We start from the raw sequence: 27,189 nt of genomic DNA on the forward strand, positions 1-27,189 counted from the left end.
AACCTAAGGTAAATTCGGGTAATGAAAACCGGCGCAATCCAGGATTTACACTTTTAATATCAAGCAACGCTAGCTCTCTTGTAAACGTAATTGTTTATGATGCATGATATTGTCGTATGCATATATCTACAAAAGCAGCTGATTGTATCTTTTCTAATCTATTTCGTTAAAATTCATATTTTTCTCTAGTGTTGGTGAGCGGGAGATGGATGTGAACCACGCCGCGGCGTAAACACCATTGAGTGTTCGTGTCGCCCTCGGCTCTGAAAACCTTGAGCTTGGCACATCTCACTATACTATATCGCACCAAATGTCCCATTTAGTTATTCTTTTAATAATTAAATATACAAATAAATATTTATTGAGACACCTTTGAAAATATATAACCATAATTTGTGGGGAAGTTAAGCCAAAGGCGAGCCCGGGGGTGAGCCTCGTGTGCTTGTTGTTGTGGTGAAGGAACAAGAGTGGGCTCGCAGGCAGATGACGGCGTGGTGAGCATCTTGTCACGTAGTTCAAGCTTATTACTTACTATATATTATTCTTGGTAGTTATTTACATAAATGACGCTATGCCAGTTGTGTGAGGTCGAGAAGGGCAGGATTGAGTGTATGTGTGCGTTGAATTGTGATATTGGCGGGATGTAGTCCGGGGATGGCAGCCAAAGGCCAGGCTTCACCCGTTCTGGCTCCACCTTATTTTTGGCGTCATATTCTGAAGTTGAAGTCGGGTCTGCCCTCATCAACTCCCTTTAGCTGTACACTCACGGATGGCTATTTATCGGCACGAAGTTGTGGAATTAGGATAGGCCAATTGTCTAGGCGCACTTCTATTAATAAAAGGGTCCCGGTAGTACTGTCGGGTTCGTTCTCGACTCACAATCTAGAATTCCCGGTTCGAATCCCGGGCGGGGCAGAAATGGTTGGGTGCATTTCCTATCACTTAATGCAACTGTTCACCTAGCAGTAATAATAGTAAGTAGGTACTTAGGAGTTAGTCAGCTTCTTGTGAGGTTACATCCTAGGGTGATGGGGGGGGGGGGGTGCAGTCAGTAAATCAACCTGGGGGCGGGGGCTTCCACTATTCCTAGAGGATCAGCTTAGTGATGTACTTTGCTGGTTCGACCTCTGCTCTTCATGTGTGAACATTTTGATGAGTTTGTCACCGTCTTTATAATGAGCAGGTGGCTACTTTGATGGTGTCCCACCTGCCATTGTATTCTTGGTGACAGTATGAGGTTTCTTGCACTCCTTTCACCACTTCCTTTCTCTTCATCATTGTTCTTCTATTAACAAACATATGGTGCTCTCCTTTCTTTCTTGGCATTTTCTTGATTGGTATCTTATGTTGATACTGTTGCTTTATATTGTATGGCACTCGTGGACCCACTGCAGCTTGCATTTGGCATCGATACTACCTTAGCACTGTTTCAAAAGCCGTCTTGAGCGTTGTTTCACCTCTTGACTGCTCGTGCTTAGCATGAGTCTACTTGGTCCTTGGATTGCATTCTTTCTTTTCTGTCCTCTAAATGGTTTACAGTATTCCCTTCAGTCAGAGATTCCTTTTCTAAGGCTCTTGCTTTCTTGTTTTTGGTGACTCATTCTTCCAGTTTGTCAGGTTGGTGAGCTTTATGCTCACCAACCTGACTCGGTGCCTTTCTTGGTGGTGGCATAAATGTCACGGTTCTTTAACCCCTGCACTCCGCACCTTTTTTTGGCAAAAACTTCATAGTGCAATTATTAAGGACTTATTTTTGTTGTTTTATAACTGTTCAGGTAAAGTTAATGTCAAAATGTTTCCAAACTCAACCATTTTCATTTCAAAACACAAGGAGTGATGAAAACAATAAAAAAATATTAAATATGGCCTAATTAAAAAAAATAGTACAACTCTCAGAACGAGATTTCTCGGTTGGCGCAGCACAGTGGTTAAGCACCACACTGTGCACCTGTGTTCAGCAAAACCGTCATAGTGTAGTTGTTAAGGACATACTATTGTTGTTTTTATAATTGTTCAGGTAAAGTTAATGTCAAAATGTTTCCAAACTCAACCATTTTCATTTCAACACACAAAGAGTGATGAAAATATTAAAATATAGCCTAATTAAAAAAATAGCACAACTCTCAAAAGAGTGCCTTAGGGCACTCTGTGCAGTACAGTGGTTAAGCCTCTGTGAGGAGGTCAGGTTCTGGCTCTTGGTCCCTGGTAGGCCATAGAACTCCGCAACTAATGGCACCTACATCGGGAATGGTACCTACATCAGAGATGGTAGCTTCAGGGAGCTACCAGGGCTCACCCAAAAATAAGCATTGCTTTACATTCAACATTATACTGGAAAAAACAAGTGTACAGTATCACTTTTCAAATTGTAAGCAAAATAAATGTTACTCAGTTTATGCTAAAAACTTTGATTTAGATTGTTGTACACCTGTTTAGTCCAGCCATTATTGTAATGATTTGCATAAGTAGTTATGAATAAAATTTCTGATTCTAACTTGAAATGGCTATAGGTGAAATTTGTATTTTTATCATTCAGTTTTGTTAACATGAACTTTGCTTGTGAAATTGCAATGGTGATTCATATACTATGAATGCTGCAAGTCATGTTGACTACATAATACAGTATTATGGAATAGGATTTAGGCTGTACCCTGGAGTACATCATGTCGTGAAATTTCTCATAAATTTCCATAATTGATGCATCAATGTTTATCCGTATTTCATTACTTCAGATGGAAGAAGAAGGAATAGTGTCCCCCTGTCCAGCAGGACGAATCTCTTGATGAGGATTCTGCTATAAAAATGGAGGCTGAAGAAGAGGATGTAAAGAATTTTGGTGGAAATGACGCTGCTGCTGATGTAGAATTTGATGCTCCTGTTTCTGATGATGCTCACTCAGAAGAGGAAGAAAATCAAGAGGCTGAAGGGGAATCTGCTGAAGTAAACTTACAGGATGATGCAAAGAGTGACACCAGTAATGGTGATTCTCCAAACAAGGCTAAAAGCAAGGAGAAAAATAAAGAAAATGAAAAAGGTAGCCCTGAAAAATCGGCAGAGAAGGTTGTGGGTATCACACATTATGCTGGAAACCATGAGGGTTTCTTTGGTATCATCAAGCAACGGTATGTTTCTGCTTTCAAATCAATACTGTATTCATTATTGGCTATTCATATAAAGTATCAAATAATCCATATAAAGGAAATTACTGCATATGACACTGGAATGACACTATTTCACCAAAGGTCTTAATACAGCTCATAGCAAAATACAGTACAGTACAGTACTTTTATTTAGGCAAAACTTGCTTGAATGTAAATGGATCTATTAGAGTGATCCATTTTCTGGTAGTGTAATATTTGCATCAAATATTATATTTATATAGTATTAAATATGTAGTTGAACAAGCACTTGTTCAAATTGAAAATGAGCATAGTCAGAACTATGTAAATACAGTAAAAAAAATGGCCGGTCAACTGTTGGCTAAACTTAATACTTATACTGATACAGTATAAAAAAAATTCTTGGACTGCTGTCACTGAAAGTACTGTACTGTATATCAGTTTGATTTTTCTTTGCAACATTTTTCTTGCATTTAAAGCCAGAATACACATTATATTTAGAATATTTCTCTTACCAGTGGTGGGGAAAAAGATATTTTGATGTTTAGTATGATTTGTTGGTGAGAATAATTTTTTACAACTTTTTAACATTCATCTGAATGTTAAAAAGAGTGAAATTGTTGGATAAAGTATGTTGTCACTAATTGGTATCACTCTGCATGTAATCATATGATAGTGTATAAACACTAGCTAGCAAATGTGCATATGTAGTACTTTTAAATCTACTACAAGAAATATTTTTGTGGCTTGATCCTGTGTTGCAGTGATTTAATTACATTGGTCTTCATTTTTTTGCTGCATTTGCAGCAAAAATGCAAATGCAAAATCATTATGTTTCTGAAGTGAAAATAATATATTTCTGAAGTGAAAATAATATATTTCTGAAGTGAAAATAATATATTTCTGAAGTGAAAATAATATATTTCTGAAGTGAAAATAATATATTTCTGAAGTGAAAATAATATATTTCTGAAGTGAAAATAATATATTTCTGAAGTGAAAATAATATATTTCTGAAGTGAAAATAATATATTTCTGAAGTGAAAATAATAAAATATACATAAGTATATAGAAATAATTTTTCTGGGAAGGTCCCTTTCAGTAACTTCCCAGTGCCTCTGTTCTGGTAATGTTACCCTAAGGATCATACTAGGCTCCTAAAACCAGCACTGATCTATTGGGTACCAATATCAGAAGCTGACTATGAGGGGAGCTTGGGGATCAGAGAAATCCAAAACTGAGAAATGGAATCAGAAAGGTTAGACAAAGTAAAACAGACTACTGCTTGAAAGTGAAGTGAAAATGCAGAAAACACGGGAAACAATAGTTTTCAATGTGTGATCAACTCTAGCCATACTGCACCAGGATTTCTCCAGATGGTGGCCCTGGTTAGCCATTGTCTTCGCCTGCTACCTACCTTCCTTACTAGTTACTTTGAGGGCCAGACAACCTCTGCTGGGGCCAACTTAATGCGTTAGCCAGCTAAGGGATGTTGTATTCCCCAGACCTCCAGTTTCTTGTAAAGCCATAACTCTGTTTTTGTTTCAGATTTTGTGCTTCGCAATTGTATTTCATATCGCCAATATTGCCTGTTCCCTATCTTTTATTTCGCTCTGAATTTGGTCCAGAATTCTCTTACTCCACCAAAGATGTCTTTTTCCAGGGGGTTCAGGTTCCTCCTCCACAGATTGACTTCTTTGGAGTTGTTACAGTTAGTGCATAAGGCCTGTCAATGTGGAGTTAATGTAATTATCTGTGTGCTAGAGAGCAACTGCTTCATAACATTGCTGAGTGGGAAAGTCTATCATGTTTTGTTTGGTCTTTCTGCTGAGTTCTGTGTCTCATGTTGCATCTGATAGAAATTCTCCCATTGCCTTATAAATTTCCCTTCAGTATGGCCAGCCTTCTACTCTGATCCTTTACCTGAATTAGTTATTAGTTATTCTAATAGATTACTCAAATGCTAGTACACAGTGATCTCTCATTCTAGATAAAGCCCCTGGTAGTGTATTGGTAGCTCACTCGCCCTGTGCCTTGTGAGCAATTTTATTTGCATTTGAACGTGGGCTTAGGAGGATTACCTGAGCACCAATCCTTAACTGTTTGCTCTTTTCTCCAGCAGTAATTGAGGATCTGGTTAATGGTGGGTTAATTATAATGGTGGGAATATAACCCACCAAATGGTGGGTTATATTTCAGGAAAAAACTAGTAGAGTAAGGCTTACCAGGAGCTATAGAAATGGAAAGTTCTCAGTTTGACAATAGGAGTAGAATGCTGTTGTCTACTGTACCATTGTGTAAAAAAGAAATGTATTGTCTGAAATTTGACTGATACAGTATTGTACTGCAAAAATACACCATTACCACTGATAATGAACCATCAGTGCACTGCAAAAAATATGTTCTTGAATATTTTTAAACTTATTCTTGTTTTATTTGGATACAATTTAAGATGTTTTTCTTATTAAAAGTATTTTGTTCATACAGGAATTGTAAAGGATTCTGACAGGTTTAGCTTGACAGATCATCTTATTAGTTTATCCTGGAGTAAAAAAATTTAGATAGTACATTTATTCTGATAAAATCTTTCACAGGTATTCTGACTTTCTTGTGAATGAAGTAAACAGCGCCGGAGAGATTGTGCGCATCACAGAGCAGATGGTCCCCCATGAGCCTGAAGAAATTCCAAGTAAATTTATTTGGCTATTCCTGTAAATTTATTAATATTTAGTTGTATGGCTCTAAGCATTAAGTGTTCTGTTACCAGTAGTCTACTTTGTTGCAGTAGTAGTGTGGAGAGAGAGAGAGAGAGAGAGAGAGGGGGGGGGGGGGGGGGGAGAGAGAGAGAGAGAGAGGGGGAGAGAGAGAGAGAGAGGGGGGGGGAGAGAGAGAGAGAGAGGGGGAGAGAGAGAGGGGGGGAGGGAGAGAGAGAGAGAGAGGGGGGGAGGGAGAGAGAGAGAGAGGGGGAGGGAGAGAGAGGGGGGGGGAGGGGGGGTAGGTAGGTAAATCAATTGAAACCTCACAACTACGTGAGGACAACTCACCTAGTTGTGCTTGTGGGGGGGGTTTAGCTTTGGCTCTTTGTCCCACCAAACTGTTAAACTTTGTTGGACTGGAGAAATGTCACAAGTGGAGTACCACAGGGTTCAGTTCTTGCATCGGTGATGTTCATTGTTTACATAAACGATCTACCAGATGGAATACAGAATTATATGAACATGTTTGCTGATGATGCTAAAATAATGGGGAAGATAAGAAACTTAGATGATTGTCATGCCCTTCAAGAGGACCTGGAGAAAATAAGTATATGGGGCACCACTTGGCAAATGGAATTTAATGTGAATAAATGCCATATTATGGAATGTGGAATAGGAGAAAATAGACCCCACACAACCTATAAATTATGTGAGATATCCTTAAAAAATTCTGATAAAGAAGAGATCTAGGGGAGGTTCTAGATAAAAAAACTGTCACATGATGACCACATTAAGAACATTGTGCGTGGAGCCTATGCTACACTTTCTAACTTCAGAATTGCTTTTAAATACATGGGTGGAGAAATACTAAAGAAATTGTTCACGACTTTTGTTAGACCGAAGCTGGAATATGCAGCACTTGTATTGTGCCCATTTCTTAAGAAGCACATCAAAAAACTGGAAAAGGTGCAAAGATATGCTACTAAGTGGCTCCCAGAACTGAAGGGCAAGAGCTACAAGGAGAGGTTAAAGGCATTAAATATGCCTAAACTAGAAGATAGAAGAAAAAGAGGTGATATGATCACAACATACAAAATAGTAATAGGAATCGATAAAATTGATAGGGAATAATTCCGAGACTTGGAACTTCAAGAACAAGAGGTCATAGATTTAAACTAACAAAACAAAGCTGCCAGAGAAATATAAGAAAATTAACTTATTTGAATAGAGTGGTAGAGAGTTGGAACAAGTTAGACGAGAGGATGGTGGAGGCCAAAACCGTCAGTAATTTCTAAACGTTATATGACAGAGTTCTGGAGAGACAGGACATCATGAGCATAGCTCTCATACTGTAACTACCCTTAGGTAATTACACCCCCAGGAAGACACACACGGCATCACACTGAGGAGTAGCACTGCTGCAGGCTCCATGATAAATCAAATGTCAAAGTGTTGGGAGCAGGGGTGAGGGCTGCAAGTGGTGTCCCAGAATACATGAAGGTGTAGGGGATTTGGAAAGAAATCAAGAGATAAGGAATAAGTATCAGTGAATGAAAAATCTGGGCTAGAAAAGTTGACCTTTCAATACAGCAGAATGTCAACAACAAAGATGGCCGCCACACAAGGGAGGACAGCACACCAACGGAATGTTTTGTAGGATTCTCAGTGCAAGATATAATGAAAGGTGGTTTTCTTGGCAGGTTAGTGATTATTGAGGACATACTAAAGAATTATGAAGAAAGGTAATTAAATTAGAAAAAGAAAATAAAAGTCTGGCTTTGCCTGACATTCGGGCGCCCCGAGGCAGACCTCTTCGCGTCGGCGTGGTCGAGGCGCCTTCCCGTGTATGAGGCGCCCTTCCCCGATGGCGAGGCCATCGGGGTCGATGCCTTTCGGCTGGACTGGTCGAGGTGGGGGTTCCTGTACCTCTTTCCCCCGATTCAGCTGTTGCTCCAGGTCCTGACTCGCCTGGAGACTTACCAGGGAAGAGTTTTCCTTCTGGCCTCTTGGTGGCCGGCCCAGCCTTGGTTTCAGGCACTGCTTGCTTGGTGTCCGAACCCGAGGGTTTTCCCGCGGCTCCGCCTCTTTCAGCAGATCGGGCCAGTGCGTACGTGGCTGGTTCGAGCTTCTCCTCGAGTCTTCGCGTATGGGTTTTTTGACTTGAGTCTATCATCATCTCTATGGTGATCAGGTGGCCTCCTTGTTGGTGTCCCACCTGAGGGCTTCTTCTTGGCGGCAGTATGAAGTTTCTTGGTGGACCTTCTGTTTCTTTTTTGCGTCTTCATCGTGTTAGTTCGTTGTCTGTTAGGGTGATCTTGTCCTTTCTCTTTTGGTTGTTTCAGGACCGTCATCTTATGCCTAACACAGTCGCCTCATATCGTGCGGCGCTGGCGGAGTCGCTTCAGCTTGCCTTTAGTATCGATGTTACATCTGCGCCGTTTCGCAAGCTGTCTCATGCTTTGTTTCACCTCCGGCCTGCTCATGCGCTGCCTGAGCCGTCCTGGTCTTTGGACAGTGCTCGCTTACCTTTTGTCTCCTCGTTCCGTTGTGGCCCCTTCGGTCCGGGATTGTTTCTCCAAGGCTCTTTTCTTGTTGGCATTAGCCTCTGGGGGTCGGGTCGGGAAGCTTCATGCTCTCCTCCAGCGCAGGGGTTTTTGCTCTTTCGGTCGTGGAGTTTGTTTTGTTCGCTTGCAGCCGTCTCCTTGTTTTCTGGCGAAGAATGAGACTGCTGCATTCCGGAGGGGGTCCGTCCGGTGGTTGATGCTTGGTTGGTACGGCTGGGGGGTGCATCATGCTTTGTGTCCAGTTGCGGTGCTTCGCCATTATTTGCGTGCCACGGCTTCTGTGTCCGTGGACGCACTTTGGGTTGATCTGGTTTCCCTTCTTCCCTGTTGCGGGTTTGTGTCTCTCGGGTCGTCTGCAGGGTTATCAAATCCAGCCAGCCTGCAGTCTATCTCTGTGCCCATGACGTCCGTAAGTTCGCGGCTCTTGCTTGCTGTTTTTGGGAATATGTCTTGGTCTGATATTCGGGAGCGGGGTTTTTGGCGGTCAAACAGGATCCTGGCTGCTTGTTACCTCGTGAATGTCCCTGGGCCCCGTCGGGCCTGTGGTGCTTTGGGTCGGCGGTTGCAGCCAGTTGTCTCGACTTCGAGTTGAGGATCTGTGAGCGACGACCGCCTCGAAGTTCTATTTTTTTCCTAAGTTCATTTATTGATTTTATAATCGTAATAAACATGATATATTTGCATAATTTTTTGGGGGAACTTAGACTATTTGTATTAGTAAAATTAAACATATTTTGGAAAATCTGTTGAAATGTTTATCCTTTATTATATGCTAATGTGATACAAGAGTGTCATAGAGATGATTTCATTTGGAACTTGTAGTTGTAGAGTCTTATTGAAAATGTGTATAAGTCGTTGAAAAAAAAATTCTCCCTTTCTATTTAGGCTGCAATACTGAAGCTTGAAACAATTGCAGCCCTTTTCATATACAGCTAGTCAAAAAGGTTTGTTGACATTGAACAACGTTTAAAAACTAAATTAATGGCTCCTGATTCAAACCCGATCAGGGGGAAGGGTGTCAAGAAAAGTAAGGAGGGCAGTGCTGGTATCACACAGGTCGCCATCAGTTCTATGCATAAATTTCTTGACACCAAAGACCGGAATGTCAGTATCCTGCAGTTGCGCCTTGATGTCTTCCACACTAACAGCAACAACATGCCGGACCACATATTGTACCAAACGGTCACCCAGAGGCATATAACAACGGACCTTGTAACCACAGATATCAGTAATGTCCGAAAGCATTAAGTCCCCGGAGGAAGCGTGGTCCATGGCAATCAAGTTCCTGCGTTTATTCAGCTTGAAATCGTGCACCTGGATCTTGAGGAACTTGGGAACGGTTTGATATAAAAGACTGCGTGCCCTACTACAGTACTTCCATCCCCCCCCCCCCATCCTGCACCCTCCTTGCTACCTCCATCCCCCCATCCCGCTACCTCCATCCCCCCATCCCGCTACCTCCATCCCCCCCATCCCGCTACCTCCATTCCCCCATCCCGCTACCTCCATTTCCCCATCCGAACCGTCCCTGCTACTTCCAACCCGCACCCAGTCCGCTACCTCCACCCCCCCCCCCCTCCCCCCAAATTCATAAGATGAGGGAGCCCGCCTGACTCGGAGGTGGATTCTCCTTCCACACTGTAACCCCTCTCCTCCTCCCCACCATCTCCCTCAAGCCCAGCAACAACTCTTCATAAGGTAAAGTACAATCGAAAACAGTTAAACAAAACATTTATAATGATTATATGCATTATAATTATATTATAAAATTTCATATTGATATTTTTCAGGGGTGGAACGGATCAATTGTATTTCCATTATTTTAAATGGGGAAATTCGTTTCGCAAGACCGAGCGTTACACTTGACGAGCTCCGTGCCGGAACGGATAAAATTCGTTAACAGAGGTTCCTCTGTATATCTCCTATCTATCTATCTATCTATTTCAAGAATGCCTGATCGTATTGTCTGGTTTTGAGTTTAAGCAATATATCTCCTGGGTTAAATTTTATTTTGGACTATTATTTAGCAAATATTCAGGAAGTGAATGTAAATGAACGTATGTATAGGATTTTTAAGGTATAGAAACTTGCATGCAAATTTTCTAAGTTTTAGATGGTTATAGAAATTTTCTTTTATCTTTTTCAAGCGGAGCCAGCTGAGCTGCCACCAGAACTCACACCAGAGATCATCAGTCAGCTAAATAGGATGGTGGGTATTAAAGAGCCCATGAGACTACCTCTTATTCCTCCACCCAAAAAAGACAGTGAATCAGAGACTCCAACTGGTGATCAAAGTGAAATGGATTCCGAGGTGAGCCCACAAGAGGTAAGTGAAGATCACGAAGAAAAAGATCAGGAAAAACATGAAGACGACGACGACGATGATGATAATGATGACGAGGACGCTGATGACGATGACGATGATGAGGATGAGGATTACAACAAATTAATGGAAGATAATGTGAATGATGTCAAACAGGAAAAAGTTGAAATGGAACAGATGGAAAATGAACCTATTAAAGAAGAAAGTGACATTGAAGTTAAAGTGGAAGAAGAGAAATCAGATAACACAGCTGAAGAAGGTGCAATAGAACCAGAGGAGAAAGAATTAAGAAACCAATAAAGAGAAAAACTTGAACAAGGACTCATTGGCAGATGTTAATCAAAGAGCAAATACAAGTCAAGTAAAAAACAGTAATAGGTATGTAATTTGTGGTATTCTTTGTTATTTATGCATCACATGTTATCGTGAGAATTATTTTTTTATAATTCATTTGGCTGCTTCCTAAAGTAGATATACTATGTTCTTTAGACAGGATGTGTTCTTTAAACAGATAGCCATGCTGCAGATCTGCAGGAAGAGCCTAGGCCTGAGGGCAACTAGCTAAGCAGGATATCCTAGGCAACTAGGCATGTTCGCTGTCTGTAAGATAAATTTGGCTATGAAGGGCATTCATAGTTTGCTGTATAAATAAGCACATGCACTATTGTGTACCCCACAATAAACAAAACAGAACACCCCCATCTGCAAGGTTTTGCAGAGGAGTCAATGAATTGTGCACTACCCTGGGCAAACTCTCCACCCCAGTGGCCTGACTTCTCAGGGGCAAACTCTTGTACTCACACCGGTGAAGGTACTCTGACTTCTCAACACACTCCCTCTACACATATGGTACATAACTGACCGACGTCTTGCAGTGTTCAAAGATAGATTGGCAAACACCTTCAAAGGATAACTGATCAACCAGGCTGACTCATATGTTAGATTGCAAGCAGCTGCATCAAACATCCTGGTTGACCAGACCACCAACCAGGAGGCCTGGTCGGAGGCTGGCTGCAGGGATGTTGGTCGACCAGACCACCAACCAGGAGGCCTGGTCGGAGGCTGGCTGCAGGGATGTTGGTCTTCGAAATCATCGATGGGTATATAACAGTATACGTCCATGGGGTGTCTAAGGAAGGCAGCCCTAAACCCATGCAGCTTGAAGCGCAGATTATGCTGAGTCCATGCAAGGAGTGCAGCTTTAAAACATGCTCATGAAGCAAAAACTTAAATGTAGGAACAATACACTAGCAAAAGGGGCCAAGTAGGAGAGTCCAAAGGATGGCCATCACTTAGCTTGGAGAAGAAATGGGACTTGCTATGATGAGGCAACTAAGGAAGGTCAGATGTGGAATGTCTGAGCATCAGCAACAGGACTGAGCAGTTGCTGACTTTGAAATTGCAAACTCTTGGATGCCACTCATTGGTAGCTCAGTGAACCAGATGATGTTTTGTACATTGTTTCAAGTGAATGATTTCTTTTTAAGGAATTTTTCTATGGTGCCTGTTTTCTGTTTTAGTTCTTCATTTTCATTAATCATTCAATTGTATGTATTTTCTTGTCTCTTTCTTTTTGCTTTACTGGTGAGTGATTGTAGCAATCCCCTGCTCCCTGTGCCTCCTTGAGAGGACCAGGTTTCTGGTTCTGGTCTCCTGTTGACCAAGCGGACAACTATGACTGATGTGACTTATAATGGGGAAGCCATCTCAGTGACAGCTTCAGGAAGTCATTAATTGGCTCCTCCCCATAAAGCAGAGATTTAAAAAATTGTCCTATTTTTTAAATGCAGCCCCTTCCCGGAGCCCCAGACCCATCTGCCGGCGACCCAACCTTCAGTTCTTGGCTGATGTGATTACTGGTTGGTCGAGTGCCTCTGGCTCCCACTTTGTTTCAGTTCTATGCCTTATGGTGTAGGGTGTGAGCCAAGAGTAATATTCCACTGTACTCGAGCTGCATGCGCCTAGGGCTCTCTTTCCTAGGGGCCCTGTAAGTACTGTACTGCCCTTGGGGCTTGGGGCCACCTTCCACAAGTCTCCTTGGGTTCCATCTTCGCTGTGTCCTTTACTGCTCGGTACTGGGCCGCCCTTGGAGTCGGCTGGGGTTTTGTTGCCCTTGTTTGTCTTTGGGTAGGAAGTGATTTTCGTCACTGGTAGGGGCGCAGGGTACTGCACAGCTAGTTTTCACCAATAACAGTGGCCGGCTCTGTTCTGCCTGGATACTTTGTCCTCTTGCGGGGTTTTTCTTTTGTTTTTGCCATGGTTGGGGGGGGGGGATCTGCCTTAGTGGTCCCCCTTTGCTGTTCTAGGAGTTATATGGATTTTCGGTTGGTGGTTCTCCCCTCTTGGCCCCCGTGAGTGGTCACGTCCCGGGGGTTCAGCTTTTAGAAGTTTGTTGGTAGAATTGGGCACTGGTTCGCAGTACCCTGCCTGGGCTTCCCTTGGCGTGTAACCATGGCTAAGGGCCCTGGAAAACCCCACAGGGGCTCCGTGGTCCTATGGATGTGACCCCTGAATCACCCCCCCTTCCCCTCGCATTTTGCGAGTTTGATGGTTGATCTGTCCCATTGTCTTAGGGTGACACTCACCTGTTTTGACTCCGCCTTGCTGCCTGTTGGGTCGTTGGTTCTTTTGACCTGGAGTCGTGCGACGGGTGTCGTCTATATGGGCTCCCGTTCACCAAGACCACTGGTCATGATAAGCGGGTGCAAGTGGTTGCAGCTGCCTTACTGGTTTCCCTTTTTGGATCTGGTAGCTGGGATTCCGTTCCTGGTTCCGGCTTTTCCTTGTTCCTTTTCCGGACCGTACGTTTTTGTTTGCCTGCGGTTCGCGTCCTGCGTAGTTCCCCTCAGGTCTCCCTCGAAGATGTGAATCGTTCTTCCCTGCTGGAGCTTATTGCGCTGCTCCACTGGGTTGGCAGGGTCGCTGTTTTTCGTTTCGCGTCATGCGTTTTCTTTCCTGGTGCCCGCTGTCCTTGTTGGCCTCTGCCTGGGCCCTGACTTTTCGGTGTTTGGCCTCGTTGGTTCTTTAGGGGTCCTGGGAGGAGGGAAGTTCCGCCAGGACAGGGCGTTTCTGCTCACTCTGGTTGGTTCCTTTGGCTCGCTGAGGTTGGTTTTCCTGGTTCCCTGGTGGCCATTCCTTTTGATTTTGGCCTTCCTTGGTGGACCCTTGCTGCTTTCTTTGGTTTTGATCCTGTGGGTCTTTCCGCGGCTCCGCCTCCTTTTGCAGGTCAGTCCCGTCCTGTGCAGGGCTGGTTCGTTCCTCCCCTCGAGTCTTCACACTCGGTTTTTATCTCGTTTCTCGTTGCTTGTGTGGGCGCCGGTGGCTGCATTGTTGGTCTCCCTCCTGCGTGCTTCACAGTGCTTCACCTCCCATCTGTGTGTGGTTTGTCCTGGAGGTTCTTCTGGTTTTCCTATCACAGCGAAGGGTTCTTCAGTCTCTTATAGTGTTGTCTTGTCTTTCCCTTTGAAGTTGTTCTGGGACCGTCTTCTGGTACCATGTTCTGTCTTGGGTGGCGCTGGTGGAGCCGCTCAAGCTTGCGGTCGGTGTTGCTGTTCCTTCTCCTCTGTTCCGCTTGCTGTCTTGGGAGTTGTTTCCCCTTGGCCTGCTCTTGCGTTTCCGGTGCCGTCCTGGTTGTTGGCCCGGGTGGTCTCTTTTTTCTTCTCCTCGGTGTGGTCTTTGGGCTGCTGCTTGGTTGGTCAGGCAGGGGGTGCTTCCTTGTTGTTCAGTTGTGGCTCTTCGCTGTTCACGGCGCTTCTTGGCCTCTGGGGTTATAGGCGGGTTTTGGTTTGCCTGAGTTCCCTTCCTTCCCTCCCTCATTCCTGTTCTGGGGTTCGGGTCTCCCGAGTTGTCTGCAGGGTTTTTTCTTTTCGTTTGTGGTCTTGTTTTTAGGTTAGGGGATGTGGCGTCCGCCTCCCGGGTCCTTCCCTCTTTTACTTATCTGTGGTGAGGTAGCTCCGGGGAGCCGACGGGGCTTCCCCCAGAAAACCAGTATTGATTGTAATGAAACTCCATTTTCTGGGTGAGTCCCGGAGGCTCCCCGGCATCCCTCCCCGGCATCCCTCCCTCCTCCGATCGGCGGTGTTTTCCGTGCTTTTTGACATCCAGCCTAAGAACTGAAGGTTGGGTCGCTGGCGGATGGGTCTGGAGCTCCCCCTTTCCCCTCCCGGGGAGAGGGAGGGGGTTGCATAGACGGCGGCACGGCGACGTGATGACGTCATGCTAGTTAGATAACTTTGTTTGGGGAGTTCTGTCCACTCGTTCGACTTTCGGTAGCCATATTTTATGGCAGGCATAGAATGCTCCCAACCACACTGGGGGATTCTATAGGCCATTGCTCCTCATGTCTCTCTGAGGGGGACAGGTTCTGGCTCGTGGTCCCCGGTAGGCAAGAACTCCAAGCACTTTGATGCCAGAAAGTTATACATATCCATTCTGCCTGGATAGCTCTGGGGAGCCTCCGGGACTCGCCCAGAAAATGGCGTTTCATTACATTCAATGCTGGTTTTTTACAAATATTGCAAAGCTGGCTTAAACCTGTAATTGAGGGCCTTGTTATTGTTATCATGCTTGTTAGTATTTGAGGGTTGTTTCACCTGCTGTTCTGCATCTTTCTTATGTTGGTTATGTGCCATTAGCTTCAGGGAAGTCACATAAAAATCAATCGGTCCTTTTGTGAACACTTTTGTAATGATGTTAGAGGGAACATCTTAGGTTAATTTGTTTAAATTGTGACATGGATTGTCAAGTCTTGCTTGAACATCGTCACCTTGTCCACTCAGAAGCTATATAGGGTTCGAGCAGCCATTCTCCCCTCTACTAAGTTTCCACATTCAGAAAATGTTTTCCAAATAACTTGCCTAAAATAGGTATTAAAAGTGGTTCATCTGTTTTCGACAAGAGGCTGCTTTTGTCCATGCTCCACTGATGCTTACTGCATGACAAAGTTGTGCTATTTCTTAGTTAATGCTTGCTACATTTACTGTATGCATGGGAGGATTGTGCAGTTGCTTGGTACATAGTACAGAGAACATGTGCAAACTAGTGGTTGGCAATTATCATATCAAATACCTTTGCCCATGCATATGTGTGATGAGATAATAACTACTCCGTGATCGGCAACTCTTGTGCCAGCTGGACACAATCTCTTCTGCCATTGGTATTGTACCACACAATTGCCTATCACATGGAATTATTCACTTAATAGTACGTTTTTCAAAGTTATTTCTTAATATTTGCTTCAGATCCAGATGCTCCAACAGAAGTCTTGATTGACGTAAACAATGCAGATAAAGAGGGGCGAACTGCCATCCACCGAGCAGTCAAGGCCAAGTTTCGTGTGGTTGATAGCATCTATAAAGAGATGAATGATGGTAGACGGTACATTCTTGTTAGACAAAAAAAAGGTACGTTTTAGATAAAATTACCAAGATCAAGATAATACTGTAATTTAGATTTTTATTTATTCAGATTAAAATAGGTATGATTTACATCTATAAGATGGAATATCTATAAAAAGGAATATCTGTAAAAGGGAATATATATAAGAAAGATTATGTATAAGAAGAAATAAGTATTAGACGTTAGCTTTGCAGTATAGTATGTAGCTCATCTGGTATTACACAGTTGAAATAAAATGATGAAAATTGGCTTTGCTGCTATAGTATACTATTAAAATTCCATTTCCATTTATTATTTCATCTACCAAAAATTACAAAAATTAATATAAGAACCTTAAAATTTTGGCTATTTTCATCTACTTCAGTTGGTAGTGTACGGCGGGAGAGGACTACATGGCCCAAGTCTCAGATGTATACCACTTTTGTCCTGTACAAGGAAAATGTTGATACTATGGAAGCTATCAATCACATTGCATGGAAAACCAGGTTTGAAAATAGTTACTAATGATATTTAAATGTGTTCAGAATTCTGTTCTTGCCTGTTGCCTCTACTCAATAAAATGGGAAAATTAGGTAATGATGATGATCAATTCTTTCTTAGAGTAATAGATATGCTTCATGGAAAATCTTTAGTGCACATTGCATTTGATTATACAGTAATATCTTTTTAAATAAATAGTTTGTATGTTACTGAAGAAAAATGAACTCGTTATATAAATTTTAAATTACAAATAAAATTGTCTGATAACTGCTTAACCCTTAAACTGCTAAGCATGAGGGGGCATAATTTGAAAAATATTTGAATTATGTAAAAAATACTTTAAAATGTTAAACAAATCTCCAACTTATTGGCTTCAGCGTCGTGAAACTTTCATCAAAATATTTTCATAAATTGATTTTAGACGAATATTTAAAAAAAAAAAAAAGAACATTTTGTTGATAAGAAGAACAGCTCCTATTAACTGGAACTGATGGATAATGCAATAATAAAGAGATGCAAGCACCTGTCCTATACACAAAGAAAAAGAATTGTAGTAAGACGTGTCTACAAAGAGGATATGCAGCTGGTGCCTTTATAGCATTGGCAAGTAATACATAATAACACAAATAATAATGAGTAAGTATGTTATTAAGCTCTATTTTGTTATATAACATATAAATACATTGTCCAATGTTATTATCCAGTTACTTTCAACAATGTCCAAAAAATATTTTTTTTTTTTTTTTTTTTTAGGTTTTTAGTTTTTTCTAGGGGAGCCCCTTCGGCTCCCCGGAGCTAATCCAGGCTGATATCCTAATGTCAGACTTTGGCATCAGTCATGTGTATGGAGTTCTATGGGCCTACCGGGGGGACCACGAGCCAGAACCTGGCCCCCTCAGAGAGGCAAGGGGAGCAAGGGATAGAAACTCCCGTGTGGTTGGAAGCATTCTATGTCTGCCATTGACCGGGTCAGGCATCCAGGAAGGTAAATGTCCCAAAACAAACCCCCTTTTCTGGTTAAAATTGCTACCAAATGCCAAACTAGTGGATAGAACTCCCCAAACAGAAACGAGCAACCTAGTATGATGTCACACGTCGCCGCGCCACTGTCTGCAGCTCTTCCCTCTCCTGGGGAGGAGGAAGGGGGAGCCCCAGGACCCCCCACGCTGGCTATCCACACCCCAGTTCTTCGGCTGATGCTAGAGGTTGAGGTCGTGTGTTCCTGCTCCGGTGGTTGTTTCAGCACTGCCTAGAGTGTGGTGACTGTCTTCTAAGTGGTGCCTGAGCCGGGAGTGATTCTCCAGTACTTGGGGTGCATGTGCCTATGGTTTTCCTTCCCTAGGTGCCCTGTAAGTACTGCCCTTGGGGCTTGGGGCCACCTTCCTCAAGTTCCTTGGGTTCTGCTCCTGCTAGGCCGTTTACTGCTTGGTTTTCGGCCGCCCTTTGTGTGCTCGGGTGTTCTTTCTCCCTTGTTTACCTTGGGCAGTTTGCACTGGTGGGGCGCAGGGTACTGCGCAGCTTGTTTTCACCGATCATGGCAGCTGGCTCTGTTCCGCTTGGGTACGCTGTCCTCTTGCCGGGTTTTCTTTTTCTTTTTGTTTGTCGGCCTGGTAGGGCAGTTTGCCTTCGTTCTTGCCCCTGTGTACTGAGTATTCTTCCTTGTTCCGGTGGTTTCCCCTGCTAGGATCTCGTGAGTGTACACGTCCCGGGGGTTCAGTTCTTATAAGGTTGTTTGGTAGTCTTGGGTGCCGGTTAGAAGTAACATGCCTGGGATTACCTGAGTGCGAGTCCTATTATAGTAAACGCTCAGGACCCTGGGAAACACTTTGGGGTGCGCGGGTTCGGTGGATGTGACCCCAGAGTCCCCCCTCGCTTCCAGCGAGTTTAAGGGTTGCTCTGTCCCCTTGTCTCCGGGTTACTCTCTCTGTGTGTCTTTGCCTCCATCTGCTGCCTGTGGGGTCGGAGTCCTGCGAGTTTTGTTGCTTGTTTGTGACTCGGTTACCCAGTCTTATGCTGACTATGTGGGTGCAGGCAGCACGAGCGTGCAGAGCTTCGATGGTGGCAACGCTCTCGGTTGTTTGCTCCCTGGAAGCCCCGAGGCTGCCCAGTTTTGGTTGGTGTTGGGTCTTGGGGGGGTGTTGATTGTTTCGGTTCAATCCATGCCCCCTTGTCTTTCCCCCTGTTGTGGTCTACTCTGGTCCCCCCTTCCTGCCTGCATCCGGATCCTTACCGTCTGTGGGTTTGGGGTCGGGGCGGGGCTTCGTTGATTTTGAGACTGGCGATCTCGGGAAATTCCCCTTCCTCTACTCCAACTACTACTACTTCTGAAAGTAGTCCCTCTGCTTTCCTCTGTGGGTAGTTAGCTCCGGGAAGCTGAAGGGGCTCCCCCCAGAAAACCAGCGTTGAATGTAATGAAACGCCATTTTCTGGATGAGACCCGGAGGCTCCCTGGCATCCTTCCCTCCCTCTGGTCGGCATTTTTTTTCGCGTGTTTTGACATCCAGCCTCAGAACTGGGGTGTGGATAGCCGGCGTGGGAGGTCTGAGACTCCCCCTTCCCCCTCCCTGGGTGGGGGAAGGTGGAGCTGCGCAGACAGTGGCGCGGCTACGTGTGACATCATACTAGTTTGCTCGTTTCTGTTTAGGGAGTGCATAGACATAGAAGGCTTCCAACCACACAGGGGTTTCTATAGGCCATTGCTCCCCTTGTCTCTCTGTCGGGGCCAGGTTCTGGCTCGTGGTCCCCGGTAGGCCCATAGAACTCCATACACATGATTGATGCCAAAGTCTGACATTAGCATATCAGCCTGGACAAGCTCCAGGGAACCTCCGGGTCTCACCCAGGAAATGGCATTTCATTACATTTAACGCTGGTTTTTTCCTCCTTTTGTTTATTATTTTAATTTGTTGTAACCTTTATATCGTGGAGAGTGCATACCCTTCCCTAACTATGTGAAGACAGAAATAAATTGGTCGACAAATAAATCAGTCACAACTCTCAGAACTTGGGCTTTGAATTTTTTTGGCAGATTTTTTCACAGATTTCAAACTTATTTTTCTTGTTTCTTTGGGTTGTTTTGATGATTAGGGACCAGATTAGGGCTTTTTACATATATACAGTATACCCCTAAATATATCCCCTAAATCATTATAATTATAATTATCCCTATATTTTGTTTTTTGGGGGATTATTTTTTCTTGACTTCATTTCAACACATATTGACTTGCAACTTTCAAATATTCCAGTATGAATGCCTAACAATGTTTATTACAACATACAAGTAAATTCATGAATTAGAACTGCCTTATTCATTGTCAATAACTTCAACTTCAATTATATCTATAACTAGAATTTCAACTTACTTCAGTATCCAAAAATCTAGTTTCTGACTGATTCTCACCATTTTTACATATAGTGTGCACAGCTGTCTGTTCTACAATCCCTATAGAATTGACTTTTCCTAAACTCGAAACGTTTGGAGTTATAAATTTTTGTTGTCTAAATTTGTGCATATATCAAATGCCATATTTTTTTTCAGTAAATTATACTGAAAACCTATTACACAAAACCTATTCTGAAAAACCTATTAAGGAATAGGAAAATAGGAATAGGAAAACCTATTCTGAAAACCTATATTGTAAATATATGAAAGTGAAGATCATATGCTATTTGGAGAGCATAAAACACCAAATGAACAATTGGTGATATTTTATATATATATATTTTTTTTAAGTTACATTGGTATCTTTTAGACAGTTTACTGTAATTTTTGTAAGTAGTGTTGCCTCAGTCTTGTCTGATATATTATATACTTCATCTCGGACTACTTGACAATACATATTTCATCATTATATATTGTAAACACTGATATGCATTTTTCTTATAAGATAAATATTTGTATGCTTAAGATGCAATTGTTCTCTTACGTAATGTCTTGTGTTTATTTCAGGATAAAACCTAACAATTTTTGTTATGCTGGAACCAAAGATAAACGTGCCAAGACAAGTCAGCTTGTGTCTGTAAGCCGAGTAAGTATGATGCTTTGCAAAGGCTAATATATGACTGTGTACATGTGTCTGCATCTTCATTACATACCTGCCAAGCTATTTCTGAAAACTGTTGTTCAAGGGTGGTAACACATTAATTAAAATTTTTACTTTCATGTGATTATTAACAGAGTTCATGGGTTATTTAATTCTCTGCTTGTGAAAAGAGGTAGGAGTTGACCCCACAAAAAAAAATAATATTTCAAGAATGTGATTTGGCCTAAGTGATAGTGACCTAGAAAACTTTCCAAATCATAAAATGTTCTACTGGGTCCTCTGGTAGAACACATACAGTACTATGCAAAGCTAACGAGGGAAAAAAAATGAGGAGGCCTTTAGAGTGCTACTTCTAAACTTCAAAGTGCAATTGTTAAGGACATATTTTTCTTGTTTTTATAAATGGTCAGGTAAAGTTAATGTCAAAATGTTTCCAAACTCAACTATTTTCATTTCAAAACACAGAGTGATGAAAAGATTAAAAAGCATTAAAATATAGCCTAGGTAAAAAAAAATGCACGACTCTCAAAACGACATTTGTTGTTTGGCGTAGTGCTGTGGTTAACCCCCAACCCGTGTAATGTAATGGAGCTTAGTAAGTGTCCAAGATCTGATGGAATTTACTTCATAAAAGAAAGACTATTATAGTTCTGTATAGGAATTATGAAAAGACATCACCCAAAGCTTACATAAACAAGATAATATTTGAGTTCATATTGGATGTTAGCCAACATAAACTTGGTGCTTAGAAATCTAAAGAAAGACATGTCAGTACAATTTAAGCAGCTTCGTTGCCTGCGGCTGGGGCCTCAGAGGTGCCGTGCAAGTCGCTTATTCTATACTGCTTGTTTGTCTTGCCAGTGGATTGTTTTGGTTCATGCCTTCGGTTTGGATTTACCTTTTCCCTTTTGTTTTTCCCCCTTTTTGCCCCTTTTTTTTCTGTGGGGAGCCCCTACAGCTCTGGAGTTTATTGGGCTAATGTATGTTATATTAGACCAGGACATTAGCTAAGGAGTTCAGACCTACCAGGGACCAGCACCAGAACCTGGCCCCTTCAGAGAGGTTTCAGGGAGCAATGGCCCTGGAAAACCCCCTTGTTGTTGGGGTTTTCCTTATTTGCCATTGACCGGGGTTAGGCACCCAGAAAGGTAGGCATAACAAAACAAACCCCACATGGTAAAAAAAAAAACAGAAAACCGAACAGAGAGGTAGAAACTCCCTACAATCCCAAGGAAACAAGCAAACGTCACACTTTACTGCCACGCCGATCATCCGCGCAGCCCTTCCCACCCCGAGAGGGGGAGGGGGGAGCCCCGGACCTCACCATGCTGGCTGCCTAGCATCAGTTCTTAAGCTAATGTCAACCTAGGTTAGTACTGGGGCTGCATGTGCTTAGGGGCTTCCTTCCCTAAGTGCCCTGTGAGTACTGTCCCTGCGTGACAGGGTGCTCTTCCCTGGGGCATTTGGGAACCATTCCCGTAGAGGTTCTTGCTGCTCGGCATTTGCCTCGTCCTTGGGACCAGCTGGGGCTTGGGGCCCTGGTTTGGGTTGTGGACGGAGATTTTTGAGCCTGATCCTCCTGCCAAGGCTTCTGGGTCTTACCAGCAGCCCTTTCTATGCTGCCTTTCCTCTGGACTCTTTCTTTCTTTTCTGTAAGGGCAGAGGGCATAGTGGATGGTTTTGCCCCGGGGCCGTCTGTTGCGGGTTTCCGGGGCTGTGGGGGATGCTCGCTAGCAGTTCTGGAGCTGTTTGCCCCTGCCTGGGTTTTCTGCTTCTGGGCGGGATTTTTTGTCCCTCGTCTGCTTGCTTCCCACATTTGGTGGCATGTTTTCGGATCAATTGTGTCGGTCACGACTCCTTGTTCTGGTGGCCGTTTTCTTTCCGGCTCTCTTCCAGCGCAGGGGTTACTGTTCTTATGGTACTGGTGGTAAGTTTGTATATTTGCAGCCTTCTCCGTCTTTTCTGGCAAAGGCCGAGATGGCTGCTTTCCGGAGGGGTCCTTGGGTTATTGATGCTTGGTTGGTTCGGCTGGGGGGGTGTCATATGTTGTGTTCGGTTGCGGCTTTTCGCAGTCACCTGCATGACATGGCTGGGGATGCGCTTTGGGTTGATCCAGTTTCCCTTGTTCCCTGTTCCAGGGCTCGGGTCTCCCAGGTCGTCTGCAGGGTTTATTAAGTTTGCCAGCTTGCGGTCTATCCTTGCGCCCGTGCCGTTAGGACATTTGCAGCTTTCGCTGCCGTGTTTGGTAACATGTCTTGGGCTCATTTTGGGCATGGGGATTTGGAGGTCGCACAGATTCCTGGCCGCCCGTTATTTTGTGAGCGTGTCTGCTCATGGGCGTTCTTGTGTTGCTTTGGGTTGCAGGTTGCAGTCTGTTGTCTCGACTTAGCGTTGCGGAGTTTGTGGCGGCTCCTCCCGGGTCAGCCCTTTCTTTTCCTTCTCTTTGGGTGTGTGGCTCCAGGGAGCCATAGGGACTCCCCCTCAGAAAACCAGCGTTGAATGTAATGAAACACCATTTTCTGGGTGAGCCCCGGAGGCTCCCTGGTAATCCTCCCTCCCACCGGTCAGCTTTTTTTTTTTGCATTTGTGACGCTTAGCTTCCGACCTGGAGTGCTATGCAGCTGGCGCGGTGAGGTCCTGGGGGCTCCCCTCCCCCTCTCGGGGAGGGTAGGGCTGCTCAGACGAGCGACGCGGCAGTAGTGCATTTGTTTGCTTGTTTCCTTGGGATTGTTGGAAGTTCAACCTGTTTGGTTTTTGTTGTTAGCTTCACATATGGGGTTTGTTTTGTTATGCCTATCTTTCTGGGTGCCTAGCCCTGGTCGATGGCAGATATAGAAAACCCCCAACAACAGGAGGGGTTTTCCAGAGACATTGCTGTTGCAACCTCTCTGAAGGGGCCAGGTTCTGACTCATGGTCCCTGGTAGGTCTGAACTTCATAGTTCAGACCTACCAGAGAACTGTCTTGGTCTAATATAACATACATTAGCCCGATATGCTCCAGGGAGCCTCCGGGGCTCACCCAGAAAATGGTGTTTCATTACATTCAACGCTGGTTTTTAAGAGTTTATTATGAGATTTACTTGGTATAGAGTAGCAAAGATATTTCTGTTGTTTGGTTGTTATTAAAAAAATATACGGTACAGCATAATTAATAATGTGTATTTCAGTCAATGATTTTGTTTCAGGTTGCACCCCATAAGCTTTTTCATGCAACCAAGAATCACAGAGGAATTCAACTTGGCAACTTTCGTTTCCGACCCACTCCTCAGAAATTGGGTCAGCTCCGAGGAAACCACTTTCGGATTGTTTTAAGGTTCGTCTGATGATTAACATGTTTTGTAAATAATTTGTTTTTCTAACTGAAGTTCTTAACTTTCTACTGTTGAAATCTATGGTACTGTATCTGTTCAAATCAAGAATGATTTTAAGAAAGTTAGATTGAATGAGTTACAATGAGTTTTTGAGGTCCCTTTCTGAGCAATTATATTTTGGCTCCTCACTAAAGCAATATCTATTGTGTGTGTCTGATATGGTAATAATTGGGCAACATTCTGACACTGGCACTGCAGGGAACTTTTCAAGCAGTCCCTGCAGGGCCATATTGGTGCTACAGAGTACTGGATAAAATGCAGATGGGATTATTTGAATAAGTGCAGTACTATAGTTTTATCTTTACAATAGAAAGACTTAACATATTTCTTACTGTTTTATCAAATTTATAGAGGGCAGTGAAGATAATAAATTAGCACCTCTATCTGTAACAAGAGGTCTGAGTTGCTATATAAAACAAGTTGAGAAGATTAATTGTGAGAGTTCTCAAAGTGAAAATGTAAATTCAGTTAGCCATTTTCTGATTTATTTAATAGTTCAATAAATAATTAAATAATTTATTTAATATTTCAGCTGCAAGCTGCAGCAGTGCCGCTGCAGCTTGCTTTTGGTGTAGGTGTGTCACTTCTACGCCGTTTTGCAAGCTGTCTCGTGCATTGTTTCACCTGCCTGCTCATGTGCTGCCTGAGCCATCCTGGTCGAAGCTACGGGCTATTTCCTGGGGTGTGTGTATCAAAAAGAAGGCCTGGTCAAGGACCGGGCCGTGGGGACGCTAAGCCCCGAAATCATCTCGAGATAACCTCAAGAAGATAACCTCCTCGGTTTGTTGTGGCCCCTTCGGTTCAGGATTGTTTGTCTAAGGCTCTTTTTTTTCCTTTTGGCATTGGCCTTTGGGGGTCGGGTTTCGGAGCTTCATGCTCTTCTCCAGCGCAGGGGTTTCTGCTCTTTTGGTTGTGGTGATAGGGTTGTTCGGTTGCAGCCGTCTCCTTCTTTTCTGGCAAAGAATGAGACTGCTGCTTTCCCTAGGGATCCTTGGGTCGTTGATGGTTGTTAGTCAGGCTGGAGGGTGTATCATGTGTTGTGTCCGGTTGCGGCACTCCGCGTTTTTTTGCGCACCACGTCTTCTGTGTCCGGGGATGTGCTTTGGGTTGATCCTGTATTCCCTTCTTCCCTGTTCACGGGTATGGGTTTCTCAGGTCGTCCGCAGTTAATACGTCTAGTCCGCCTGCGGTCCATCCCCATGCCCATGAAGTTCGTAAGTACAGTATGCTGATCTTGCTGCTGCTTTGGTAACTTATCTTGGTCTGTCGTTTGGGCAAGGGGATTTTGGCGGTCGAACAGGGTCCTGGCTGCACATTACCTTGTTCACGTTCCGGGGCCTGTGTCGCTTTTGGTCGGCGGCTGCAGCCTGTCTCGTCTTCGAGTTGAGATGTGAGCTCTGACTGCCTCCTGGGTAAGTCCCCGTTCTTTTCGTCTTTGGTGAAATAGCTCCGGGGAGCTTTAGGGACTCCCCTAGAAAACCAGCGTTGAATGTAATGAAACGCCATTTTCTGTGTGAGTCCCGAAGGCTCCCGGCAACCCTCCCTCCCTCCGGTCGTTGGTTTTTCGTGTATTTTGATATCCAGCCTCAGAATTGGGGTGTGGATTGCCGGCGCGGTCGGTGGTTTCCCCTTCCCCCCTCCCGGGGAGGGTGGAGCTGCACAGACAAGCAGTGCGGCTCGTATGATGTCATGCTTGTTTGCATGACATCATACAATTTTCATCGTTTTAACCTGAATAGGGGTTTGTTTTGGGGCGCCTAACTTTCTGGGTGCCTGTCCTGGTCGATGGCAGATATAGAATGCTCCAAAATCACATGTGCATTTCTATAGACTATTGCTCCTCGTGCCTCTCTGAGGGGGCCAGGTTTTAGCTTGTGGTCCCTGGTAGGTCTAGAACTCCACCCACGGCGACTGATGCCAAGGATAGGGATATCCTTATTAGCCTGGATAGCTCTGGGGAGACTCTGGGACTCACCTAGATAATGGCATTTCATTAGATTCAATACTTGTTTTTTTACGCATTCCCGGCGAAATGGCAAAATATCATTTACTGTCTGAGCCTCTGTGAGGGGTGCCAGGTTCAGGCTCTGGTCCCTGGTAGGCCAAATAGAACTCTCACAACTGATGTGACATATAGTATTGAGCAATCATGGTGAGATAGTAACAGGTATCCACCAGGGCTCTTCTAGAACGAGGCATTTCATTGCATTCAGTGCTAGGTTTTATGAATAGTACTTTAATATCAGCACAAGTTCTTCTATTCCTGTCCTATTTCAGTATGTTATCATAGTTTTATCTGAATTATTTTTAAAATAAAGAGCAAAGTTCTACAGCACATTTTATAATTATATTATCTTTGAGTGAGAGTAATAGCACACTATAATTTTTCTGGTACCATATCACAATAACTTTTGCTAAGATAATTTATGATGCCATACTAATTATGATTTACAGTAACTGGTTTTTCCTTGTTTTATTTTTGTTTTTCAACAAGCTCTAATCAAGGCACTTTAACAGAGAAGTGAAGGGAGAAGATGAAGTAATAACATCAGGAATTGAATCCTTGAAGACAACAGGCTTCATTAATTATTATGGAACACAACGGTTTGGAACTACCAACATTCCAACACATGTTATTGGTCGAGAGCTGCTGAAAAGTAACTGGCAACAGGTATGGTTCCCACATTTTTAGCTAACTCTTGTTGTATTGCATCAATATATATAGTCAAACTTATGAGAGTAAATGCTTCATAACCAATGGGGTATTTGAACATCTTCATAAACAAATGTTTATGTAATAGGTTATATTTTAGGACATGTTCACTGAACTGGAACACCTAATGCTGAGTTACAAGAGGTATATGTTGCTTTTCAGTTTAGCTGTTAAAAAGTGCACATATCATGAGCTGGACGGTGCTCAGTAATGTTTTTTCCTTGGGAGCTCCCTGGTGGCTCCCTGAAGCCACCAGGGTGGCCTTCTCTATTAGCTCCTAGCTAATAGGGAAGCTCTATATTAGCTCCTAGCTAATAGGTCACATCAGTTGCAGGATGTTTGGCATAATGGGGACAAGAGCCAGAACGTGACTCTCACAGAGTCACAGTCCTTTTAAGAAGGACTAACTTAACCTATGTATTTTTGGGTTGCCCTTCTTTTGATCTGCTCACTGGCTACCTGTTTGCTCCTACTCTTTTTCT

The 27,189-nt window shown here is 43.5% G+C and overlaps 1 protein-coding gene across 1 annotated transcript in view; it reads left to right on the forward strand.

Moving 5' to 3' along the window:
- Positions 1–2,732: 2,732 nt before the first annotated feature.
- Positions 2,733–27,189, forward strand: part of LOC123762585 (pseudouridylate synthase 7 homolog) — a 50,785-nt gene continuing 26,328 nt past the window's right edge. Inside the window, 9 exon segments of the mRNA XM_069332147.1 lie at positions 2,733–2,756; positions 2,758–3,122; positions 5,714–5,808; positions 10,527–10,997; positions 15,943–16,104; positions 16,464–16,584; positions 20,529–20,607; positions 23,809–23,936; positions 26,512–26,665. Of these exon segments, the coding sequence (XP_069188248.1) occupies positions 2,733–2,756; positions 2,758–3,122; positions 5,714–5,808; positions 10,527–10,997; positions 15,943–16,104; positions 16,464–16,584; positions 20,529–20,607; positions 23,809–23,936; positions 26,512–26,665 (1,599 nt within the window).

The sequence above is a fragment of the Procambarus clarkii genome, chromosome 27 (assembly GCF_040958095.1).
Source record: "Procambarus clarkii isolate CNS0578487 chromosome 27, FALCON_Pclarkii_2.0, whole genome shotgun sequence".
NCBI lineage: Eukaryota > Metazoa > Arthropoda > Malacostraca > Decapoda > Cambaridae > Procambarus > Procambarus clarkii.